Source organism: Plectropomus leopardus, chromosome 7 (genome assembly GCF_026936395.1).
Source record: "Plectropomus leopardus strain MGB_pleo_1.0 chromosome 7, ASM2693639v1, whole genome shotgun sequence".
In the NCBI taxonomy this organism is placed as follows: Eukaryota; Metazoa; Chordata; class Actinopteri; order Perciformes; family Serranidae; genus Plectropomus; species Plectropomus leopardus.
In genome coordinates, this window is record NC_142182.1 from 17,229,814 (window position 1) to 17,242,097 (window position 12,284).

The 12,284-nt window shown below is 38.7% G+C and overlaps 1 protein-coding gene across 1 annotated transcript in view; it reads left to right on the forward strand.

Annotated features, from left to right (window-relative positions):
- The window catches only part of tmtc2b (transmembrane O-mannosyltransferase targeting cadherins 2b), a 117,036-nt gene that overhangs the window by 70,059 nt on the left and 34,693 nt on the right, over positions 1-12,284 (forward strand). Inside the window, exon 3 of the mRNA XM_042495971.2 lies at positions 9,679-10,525. Coding sequence (XP_042351905.1) covers positions 9,679-10,525 — 847 coding nt within the window. The remainder of the gene's footprint in view (positions 1-9,678; positions 10,526-12,284) is intronic.

Consider the following 12,284-nt stretch of genomic DNA (forward strand, 5'->3'; position numbering starts at 1 on the left):
ATACACAGTGCATCTTTGACAGATCCTATCTTGACACATCTCCCTAAATGGACAAAATTGGATCCTAAAAAAAACTGAAATCAGGATACCCATCCATGAAATATACATAAAGTATCTTACAATGTAATGCTCACAATATTCACAGTAAACCATTATCAATGTCTTCAGGCTTTTTTGCCCAATTTTTAGATCAATCAGGTCAACTTGCTAGGAGCGGAACATTAAAGTGTAAAACATGACATTTCCTGTTGCCAGTAGGTGGCACTCTGAGTATGACTTAAAATTGTCTTTTTCAAGATAGAACTCTGAACAAACATGAAGTTTGAACACATTCAACCAGTTACAGCAGTTATATACCACTTCCTGTTTACTTCCTGGTTCATGGCAGAACATGCAAAAGAGATTCCTTGCAAGGGTTACATGGTGTGACGAAAACTATTTTTTTAAAAAGAAAAAGCTTTTTTTAAGTGAAGGTGTCAAAGGTCTTGTGATGGTAACAGTGTCCGACAGTGTAGTATGGTAGTATGGGTATTGGAACGCTCAAACAGCTTATGGTGAAAACCAAAAAGAGCCAAAGCCCTAATTGCTTGAAGCGCTCACTATGTAACAGCTCCATCTCTCTGGCATTATTCTACAATTATTGACATGCCTACAGGTCCTATGTGTTAATGTGTGTATTTTTGGTGTATCTGTGTATAGAAGGATTACAAGAGTAAAACAACCTTTTTTCCCCCATTAAGGATTAATAAAAAATAAATTATTGTATCAGTATTGATTCAAGCTAAAAAAATATAGAAGAGAACAGACAGTCATGGTACGGCGGCCATACAAGATCATTCCAAGAGATAAGTCGGCACGGCGGCCAAACAAAAACACATGACAGATTTTAAGAAAATAAAAACACTATATATCTTGTGTAAGAGGCAAGAGAGATGAGCCAGAGATAGAGATATAAAGTAGTTGGAAAGATGAGGGAAAGACACTCTAGAGTGATATATCGAGGGACAGTCACGGCACAGTGGGCTTTAAAGATAACTAGGGCTGCACCTAACGATTATTTTTTATCGATTATTTTTTCGATTCCACTCATTTATGAAGTTATACAAGCTCCTCCACAGCTGACAACCCCATCCTGTAAATGTTTCAAAATTAAATGCATTTTATCAGCAACTGATGGCATTCTGTCCACAGAGACACAGTCAGATAGCTTGAAAGGGAACCAAGGAAGTTGAGGTAAAACAAACATTTTTGTATTACCCTCATCTCTGTGACAGAGAAAGACTTTAAACTACGGTATTAAGTGGTATAGAGTCAACAAACGCGAGCGTCACACGTAAAAAAACGGCAAGCCACTGTTTCTCTTGACGTACTGCAGCTGACACGCAGCTCAGACGCGCCTGACAAGCGCTGCTCAGGCAAGTAGTGTGCACGCTCTAACTTGATACACGAGCACCCAAACAAAAACAACAAGCCCAGGGCTGCTCACACTTTCACGTTTCACATGCTGTATTAAACAGTAAGAGACGTCGACGCATGTTACGTGAATCAACATATCGATTACGTCGACGCGTTACCCCAGCCTTAAAGATAACCCAACAGACATGTCAGCACGGCGGCCATGACAGATAATCAAACAGATCGGCTGGCACAGCGGCCAACCAAAAACACAACACAAACATGAAAAATAAAAATGACACTTACTTTTTGTAGACCTTGCTAGGCGGCGATAGCTCAGTCTGCAGGGGCTTGACTTGGATACTGGAGGATGGTGCCCTTGAGCAAGGCACTGAAGCTCTAACTGCTTGGAGCTCTGAGTATGTGTCAGCTCCATCACTCTAACATCTCTCTGCAACTAATGCATGTCTATAGGTCCTGTGTGTGCGTGTGTGTGTGTGTGTGTGTGTGTGTGTGTGTGTGTGTGTGTGTGTGTGCGTGTGTGCAATAAATAATAATAATAGAGTGTGTGATAGTCATGGCACAGCAGCCGTGACAGATTATCAAACCAACCAAACACAACACAAATCGCCATCTCAGCATTATGAGGTTCAATCTGACATTTTTGTCAAAATTATTATTCTTATTCTGTGATAACTTAACATTATGTGAGGTGTTTCATAAAAGTTATATGTATTTTTGGAGTTTTTATTTATAAAACAAAAATTATTCTTATAACTTTTGCAGTTATAAATGCAAAATTTTGAAGCTCAGTGTCTCAAAAAAACACTCAGAACGCAGATAGAAACTCATAATTCTAAGGTGGCAAGATGTAAATGGCACTTCGATCTCACAGCAGATAGAGGAGATAGAGAGGGATAGTCAGGGCACGGCGGCCATATATAGATAAAGAGGGATAAGGAATAGAGATAGACAGAGAAATAGAGAGAAATTTTCAGAAATGAGAGGGATAGTCATGGCATGGCAGCCATGATCAATAGAGAAACAGATCAGTCGGCACGGCGGCCAACCAAAACCACAACTAAGACTCAAAGAAAATAAAATTTGCTCTTACTATTCGTAGATCTAGTTTGGCGGGAGTAGCTCAGTGTGGTGTGAGAACCAGAGGGTGTTGGGTTGGAGTCCAGAAGTCCAGCGTGGACCATGTTACGGAGTATGGACTGTTAGAAAGATAAAGAATAAGGAGATATAGAGGGAAAGTCATGGCACAGCAGCCAAAAATCACAACACACACATAAGACCCTCATGTTATGTCAAAAATACCCACCTCCTACATCTGTGTTTCATGTAGCGCATTTGCACAGGATATGCGATAGCTGTGTTTTATCCACATTTACTGACAATATAATACTACATTTGTAACACAGTAAATGTATAATCATAAATTCATGGTTGATAAATAGGATAATTTTTTTTCTCTGAAAATAAAACAACTGATAAAGAAGTGCTTATAAAACATTTGTTGATGTAACAAAGAAATTGTGTCCATTTAAAATAACTACAATAAAACAAACTTTATGTATCCCCCAACCTTGTCAGCTGAACACAAAAACAAAAAAGGAGGAATATTACCTAAATATATCTTTAAAAAAAAAAGATTAAAACAAAATTTTAAAAACAAAACAAAACATAAATCATATTCCATTACTTATTTTTTGGGTAGTAACCCCCACTACCAGACCAACCATGACCAGGTTACAGGTGAGCTGCAACTGTATTGGAAAGATTTGTTTGGGAGATTTCAATACCAATTAAAGCCTTGTTTTTAAATTAATTAATCTTAATTAGACTTTTTTTTCCTGGCACAGCATGGAAATATGCGCGCTCATGAGCAGGTTCTAGTATTTCTTCCATCATGTTATATAGCCTCCTGAATAATATCTTTTTTTTTATAATGGCTGTTGTTCCCCTGTAAGGCAGAATTTATGCAGAGCTGATGTTGCGTTGGATAGTATTAGATTGTAGATTTAGCTAATTAAGTGACCATGCAGCTTGCATCCTCACTTACACTGAAGGTCAAATTTCAGTACATACAGCCACAAGATTGCAAATAATGGATTTCATCTGCAGACTGGAAGAAAAAACATTGGTCCAAGATGTCTATTTAAAAAAATGAATTTCTGTGTCATTCAAATGTATATTTTATAGTATGACTGACATGAACTAAAAACAGCTTGTTGTGTCAACTTCATCACATGTTGCTACCAGCCTATGTTACGTCACAACCAGAAGAGTCATGTTCTTTTTGTGGGCAGGCTGATAGGACTTTGATCCTGTTTGCTCTTATTTTACCGTTAAATGTGTAATCTGTTATGATTACTATATTATTCGTTTCTTTATTTTGATGGGGAAATTCTTTACCCATAAACAAAATTTCTTAGTTTCAATCTTTACTGGATGGATTTCCTCTCTGGATTAACTTTCTTTACTCTTGCTTTTACAAATAATATAAGCAACAGATTTTTAGACTATTACATTTCATCTATTGAAACCCTGTGATGTGAATTGGGCTTTAGATAAAATTTAAACAACACCTACTCTTTGTAGATCTCACTGGACAGCAGTAGCTCAGCTGTCGTGTCATGGAATCCGCCAGCTCACTTTTAAGCCATCTGTAGGTTATAGATGAAAAGAACTTTTTTTAAATTTAAGATGAACATTTTTAAATTTATTAACAACAATTCATTTTAACTGAAAAAACAGTCAATTCAATTTTAACTTTTGTATATGCGACAATTTAAATTGTTTGGTTGTAGGTCGTACCAAACTGTGAGTCCTGAACTAAACAGTTTAGTGTGTATGCTCAAATATTAGCTTCCAATTAGCTGAAAAGATATAAAGTCACCACATGTTTTGCTTATGTAGCAAACCAGCATAATGTACTTACTGCAACATTAGCATCTTTGACAAATTAGTGTAATGTTTAGCATATACTCCCTAACATGCTTGTGTAAAGATCCATACTCGACCATATATGATCCGATTTTTTGGCCAGCTGAGACAGTATTACAGATTCGTGAATATGTCAGTCAGATTTCTTTGTATCTGCAGTTGCCTGATAATCTTTTGATGGTATTTTTCCAGATCTGTGATCTTTGTGATAAACAAATCTGGTATCCTAAAGTCACAGATATCTTATGCGGGAAACATCATATTTATGGATCTGCTAGAGATCTTCCAGGAAACTCTCAGAAAATGTTATGGATATGTGACAGATCCAAAATCTTGTATACTGTTGGATCTTTCCTGATATAGGTCCTTTCTGTCCGGTGTAGGTCAGACATGCCACTTCTTCTTTCACAGGATTTTCTCAGAGGTGCTTGCTGGAGGATGAGCCAGGAACGGTGTTGTAATTTGACAGGCTAGTTAGATGTTTTGCGTGATGGATTGTTCTTGCTCTTGAAAAATGGTATGGTGTATACATCAGCCAATTATGCAAAAGGGGGCTGTGTATACCTAGAGAATAGAGTACTTTCTCCAAACTAATTAATTAAATTTCTCTCTGAGCTCTTTTTACTTTATTTTGCCACAAACCCTTTTCCCAACACCCTAGCGGATGTTAAAAAAAAAAAAAACTTTTTAGATCGAGGTTTCTTCTCAGTCAATTCAACCTAATCAAAGTGTAGAGGGAAAAACAGGCAGCAAAGGCACAAACAGGGATTCCGTAATTGGCCTGTTTTGCATTTCATCTCCAAGGATATTTTATCCACATGCCTGGCTTATAAAAGCTAAATTGTTTCAATTCTGAACTGATTGCGCCTGAAACACAAAAGGGAAGAAAAAGAACAACATTGCCCTCATGCCTCCTACGGGGTTGTGCTAAACCACTTATTTCAAACTAAACTGGATTAAAGACAAAAGAAACAAAGCTAGAATGCCTCAGTTTTCCTTCATAATAGAGCTACAGCACACTGGGAGCCATTGTCCAGCTGGTAACTAAACTTATGCTTTTGAATTGTAGACATTCAAACAGCAGGCATATTAGGGAGGATGCACATGTTTGTTTATTCAAGAGATGATTGACTTAGGGTTCATGTTGTCCCACTCGTAATGCGTCCTCCAGATCATCTCTAAAGCACTTCCTGTTTGCTCGCTGCCTGTATACTTCTTCGCTTTCACATTTATTTTCCTTAGAAAGTTAGTGGAAAAGTAGGCCAAGAGGAGGAGCAGTGGGGTTACAAATGTGTGCTGAGGTGCAATCAAAGGATTGTTTTATGTTCTCAATGCTGCCCAAAGACTTTATTCAGCATAGAAAAAGGGAAATGTGCAAGTGCAGCACAAGAATGTAAATGAAACGCGCCTCAGTCCTCAGCATCGACATATGGATGTCATTAAGGTTGTGGTGTCTGAGTTTGTGCTGCGTCTGGGAAGAGTCAAGATGACATATCTGTTTGTCACAGGGCCAGGTATGAGTATGTATGGGAGCAGTTCCAGGTTGTCGTCAGCACTTCATAGGTGTATACACAAAAACATGAAACATACATGCCAACTTGTTGCCCTACAGACAGTGGTCTCATCACAGCAGGAAAAAAAATTACTTTACAGAATCAAAGGTACTGCACGAATCAGCCATGAACAGCACAGAAATTAGTTCAGAGGAGGGTGTTGTCTGGGTGGGAACATGGCGCAGTGCCCCATCCATATAACACCCAATTTTCGATGACCTATTCTCTCTAAAAATAGAGTGAACTTTTCTTTCAGTTTCTCCTCTAGAGTGCTTTAAGTTAACTTTGAGGTAGTGTCTTATAAGCCTGTGCCTTGGCCAGAGAGACGACTTGAGAGATTGTGGAAGAGCCTCATAAATCCAAGCTGGATCTCCCTGAAGCAGTGATTGAGATGTATTAACACTGCTCAGCAAGCCTCGCTGGCAAAGTCTGCACAAAGTACAGCCCCTGGGCCTTGCGGACCACTTCAGTCCACTTCATCTCTTTGTAGAGTTTCTGCTCACCTGCTCAGATTGAAAAGTGGCCACAGGACTCCACTCCAGTGATTTTAGGGATTGACTCAAAGTGCACATTGAAACCTGGTGTGTGAGATTTGAAGAGGATGATCTCCAGCCATCGTTCCATCCTTCATCTATCCCAAGAGTTCATATGAAGTTCACTTGACAGATTTTTAGTTTGGTCTGTAGGAGGAAGTGGTACTTCTGAAGGACTGCAGATATTAAATGCCACTGATATTTTTAGGGAGCTGTTACAATATATTTCTTGAGCAATTTTTTTATACTGCATCTGTTACCAAACAATTGTAGCAGTTTGTTTAGAACTTTGTATTGTTTAGTCAAAGAACGTTTATTATGTTATAGCATTTAAGACTGTATTATATTAATAGTACTGGGCTTTGAAGCCAATTTGGCATAGTGGCCAAACTTTGTAACTCCAATGTCCAGGTCCATCACTTGATGCTATGTCAAAAAGACTTTTTTATCTGTAGACTTACATTGGAAAAGACAATGGATCAATGCATACTTTTTTTTTTTTTTTTTGAGTGTCACAACTCCCACTATTGGGATTTTAACCATTTGGTCCGATAACGTTTTCAAAAAAGTCAAAAAGAGCCACGTCTTTAAATCAATTGGAAGTTAGCTGCTCGGCAAGGGAAACTCTTTAGTATGCTTACTCTGTAATTTTATAACCAGGAAGTTGAACTGTTTTAGTTTTATGTGCTGCTGCACTGAAATAAAAGTGTCCCTGCCACTTTTACCCAGTTCTCTTTATACAGCCATGGACTTTCGTAATTCTTCATGCTAAGTAACCAGCTACTAGCTGTAGCTCATCGTACTGACATGAGCGTAAGACCAATCATTTAATCTAACTCTTGGCAATTTTTTATTCATTGCTGTTTGTTTAAAGCGTGCCTCAGTGGTTAGTCCCACAGTCAGCAGGAACATAGATGCTGCATTCCTGTGTGTCGCTGAGGGCTAATTAAAATGATACATATGCATGGTGTTATTCTTTATTCAACAGGAAATGGGGATTAGTTATGATTTTTTTTTAACAGACCATTTTCAGATCTTTTTTTTTTCATTTATGACTCATGTGCTATCTGTTCTAGTCTTTCACTTGAGCTGGCACAGTTTCAGTCACCCATTGAATTTTTCACGACAAGCCCTGATTTGCTTCCATTTTTTGGAACCTTGCATCATGTCAGTTGTATCTGTATACATTGACAGATGTTTGTAATTGTCCTGCTTGTATTTTTAATAGCATTGGGATTATTGTAATTGTTTGGCATATTCCCCATTGTTTTGTATTCGGTTGCCTAGATGTGGTCTTTAGTTTTTATGTTTGAGCATCCGTTGTCACAGTGGGTTTTCAACTAAAGTAGATTTTTTTGATGGCTATGTTTGAAATTGTTCACCTATTACGTCCCTGCATAAGTTGTACCCCTAACTTGGTATATTAAACAGCATCTGATTATATTTTTCATAATTCCATAAGTTCTAACTATATAGAATATATTAACATACTGTATCATGTCTCTGTGGTATTCATGGGGAGCTGACGTTTGACAGTGGCTCAAATTAGTGAGAAATAGTGACGAGAATTGAAACGATGACCTTTAGTTGCATAGCGACCAAGATACTTCTCAGCAGTGGCTTATCTTCATGAAATACTGCACCATGGGTAGGCCTCCACTGAAGGTTTTGACAGAGATGACCTTATACAAGTAGTGTTTTTTTTATGTTTGTGATATATCCAAAAACTACTATAAATCCTTTATTCCAATATTCAGATCCACTTTGTTGTATTTCAGCCACACAGGTGCACTAGGTGCTCCGTTGAGCACTTAAGTGTATGGTTGGAGTGACTGTATTTCTTTGGCTACAAAAGAAAGGAACTGTTTTGAATAGGAGTTTTTAACCAAGCCTCAGGATACACACTGAACACATAAATATGTTTGATTGCATTGTACTTTTAGGTGTTCCTGTTGTGTTTACCTCTGCAATTGCGCCATAGTAATTAGCTGTCATGGTGTTGTCATCTGTGTTCCCAGTCTCATTTCCTGTTGCCTGAGTGTTGAGCTCCAGTTCGTTGCATTAGCAGTGATCATTAGCAGACAACAAAGCTTTTCCCCTGCAGTCAGATATCCCCAGAGGTTACCGAGGCCTCTCTTCACTGATACAATCTGTAAATGACAATGGACAGGCAAAGAAATCAATATAACATCCCCAAAGCACTAGTGGTATTAAATTTATGTTCACAGATGAGACATGTTTGCTCCCTTTGGTATGTAGAGATGAAGAAAGATCCTGTTCACTGATATAAAAGTAATGTGAGGTTAGCCTTGGGTTTAGGTTTAAATAATGAAAAGGAATTCGTCTGAGGAAACATCCAAGACTGTGATGCCCTGGAGATTTAGATTTAGACTGCTAAAACTAATGGAACAAGACATTGCTGCATATTGATGATGTTGTGTTGCATTCTCTAATATATATATATATTTTTTTTTTTGAGGCACATAACAAGTTAATACTGCAGGAACTGTGTGGATATCCCTGAGCATGCTCCAGCTGCTGATTTGAGAAAAAAAGCTCTACATTTTTCTAAGTTACATTTCCAACATTAGCACAATAAGAAAGGTCAGTTGGGCCCAACATTGGAACATGCTTGAGGGGAAATATGTCCAACCATTTTTCAAAGCTCTGCCAGCAAAGTATTAAACAACCAAACACACTATAAATATTTCATAAGCATTCCCACACAGCATTTGGGAAAGTGTTTAATATCAAGTCTGTAATATGATGAATGGAGTTCAAATAGTTGTGTTTGTTTTGATATGTCTATGGAGGCTGTGGAGGAAAAATGTGTGCATGAATGGAAAGTTCTGATGTAAGGTCACCTTCATTTATAAACAATGTATGAATTGAGTCAGTGTGAATGTTCTGGCTTTATAAAAGGTTTTTTTTTTTTTTTGGTTGGCTAAAAAAGTGGTTTAAAGAGTCAGTTGATTTGTTCATTATTCAGCTATACCGTTGAGACGATGTAATGGTCATATTGTTCTTAAGAGGTGAAGTGATGTAAGGACGGCGTTCTTGTGATCAATTTCCAATCCATAGCCATGGTTGGAGTAAAAGTAAAGGTCCTAGAATCATAAATATTGCAACCACCGAGAAAAACTAGGTTTCACTTAATGCTCTCATATGTGCAGTATTGTTTCTCCATTTCCTTCTCAGTGGATTGAGGGTTTGATCGTTGTTTCTGTGTTTTCTTTGTCCTTCAGAGAAAGAACGTCCACCTGCTGCTGAATGTGTTTTTGCTGGCAGCCTGGGGAGCCGTCCTGTTGGCCTGCCGATTCTACTGGATGGGTAACAAACCTCCCAACTTCTCCAACTCCGACAACCCTGCAGCCGACTCCCCCTCGCTCCTCACCAGGACGTTAACCTTTTTCTATCTACCTACTATCAACTTTTGGCTTCTACTCTGCCCCGACATGCTCAGCTTTGATTGGTCAATGGATGCCCTGCCTTTGATCAGGAGCCTTGCTGATTGGAGGAACTTTCACACAGTAGTTTTCTACCTTGGATTGCTCTTGTTGGCTTGGTTCAGCCTGTGGACACACCAGACAGCTAAAGGCAGAGAGAGTAATGGCAAAGCGCACCATTACACCAATGGCAGGAATGGGAACAGTAATGGACATAGTTACCAATGCAACAATCATGAACATATGAACAATTCCCACACAGACACTCACATTAATAGTGCACAAAATGGTACCAAAAAGCACTATGAAAGCAGGACTCCACTGCCCACCACTGAAAATGTCGTGGTGTTCTCTTTAGGCCTGTTGGCTATCCCTTTCCTCCCTGCCACAAACTTGTTTTTCTATGTGGGGTTTGTGATTGCAGAGAGAGTACTGTACATCCCCAGCATGGGCTTTTGCTTGCTGTTGGCAGTCGGGGTGAGGTCACTGTACGTCCGTCTGCGACGTAGGTCCTCCAGGGCCATGTTGGTGTACTGCAGTGCTGCCGTGGTTCTTCTTTTCAGTGTCAAAACTGTTTTGAGGAACCAGGACTGGCACAATGAGGAGATGCTCTACAAATCAGGGATTTATGTCAATCCTGCTAAAGGTAAGGCTCTTTCATTCAGCTCCAACATGTGCATAGACACACTTTTACTAACTTTTAATGCACATTCCCACACCAAAACCTCTTTCATGCATCATATTTTGCTGTCTGAATACTAAGCAAGCTCTTAGACTCGGTTTTGAATTTGATAATGTGTGCTGTCTCTCTACTGCCGCTCTGAATAATTTAAAATCAGGCAACTTCACAATGTCTTCTCTTCGTCACTCCCTTACCCTAACCGCAGAATATACAAGTGCTCACAAGTACAAGTCAAGGCTAAATTTGTTCTGAAAAACACTTGATTTTACTGTTTTTCCAATGAAAACAGTTGTACGTCTTTATCACACATCTTCTTATGCCAGCATGCAGTCTGTTTAATGACACCAGATGCCCGTCACACTTGGAAGGGCACCTCTGATTGGCACCTTAAATAGTGGATAAAATATTCAATAGCCTTCACATTCAAGGTCATCAGACACAGATTCCCATCTGAAGCAAAGTTCTCAGAGCTGCTGAGGAGGGAGGCAGGGCAGGGTGCTCGCAAGGCAACAGCGGGGACACGTTGTGTTAGCTAATTTCCCTTTCAGATTCAGAGCGGAGCTGAGGCGTGACAGCTGTTTGTTTTGGCAGGCCATCAGCAGAAACAGAGCAGCAGAAATGTCCCCGACTCACATTCATTATAGCTAATATGAGATTTGAACAGAACCCAACCTCAAACACAGACGCCCTTATTGGATTGTTTGAACTGTGAAATTTCAGGATGCACAAAGGAACTCTTTCCTAACAAAGATACTTCATGAATTCATGTGTGCCTAAGTGGAAATACAGTTGAATACAGAACGCTTGGGCTGTTTTTTTTTTCTGCTTGCCACTGTTTATACTAAATATTCTTCTGGGATTTCCACAACGAAATACTGTAAATATGTTGCTAAAAGGGGCGCTGCATATTTTAGCACTTGAAACACTTGTCAACAAAAGCAACAAGAACCAGGATTTTATGATCCTACTCAATATGAGTTGTGGAGAAGGAGTAAGAGACAATTAAAGAAGGACTTTGTTAGGCCTATCTGTGTGTATATAATGACAGTTTGAGACATTCATTTCATTGAATTATGCCTACTGCACTAAAGTCCCAAGTTATCACTGACAAGTCCATAGTCAAGTTCCAAGTGATAAAGAAAAAGAAGTTATAATGCAGTCTTCACCAAATGTAATGCCATTTAACAACAAAGTAATAATAAATAATTATAATATATTCAATTTCCAAAATTCATGGATGCTTTTAAAAATGTGCACAAAGTTGAGCTATTAAACTAACACAAATATTAGCTTCGATTTACCGTCCTTTGTGCCACGTCAAATGCATAACAAGATTGGATATTGTGTCTCTCGGTTTGTAATTTTTAACCTGCATGTTTTGCATACTGCACTTTAATTTTGTTGTCCATTGTTTGGTTTTTGTACGCAAACAAAATATTCTTCTGTGCCATTTTTTGCAATGCACTAACATAATGTTAGTTTTTCATGGTTCTCTCCTGCAACTTGATGGGGGGCTGTTGGTTGGTTCAAACAAAGTGGATCTGAGGAATAATGTTTTTTCTGGGAATTAATGAAATTAATAGTAGTTGTTTCAGGAAGACACGGGAAATGAATTGATTCGTGGCACACTTCTTACGTGACATACTTTTTCATTTTGCGGCTTAGGGAAAAGGTTGTAGGTAATTTTAAGTCAATTGATTGGTATTTAGGTCCAAGTCAAGTT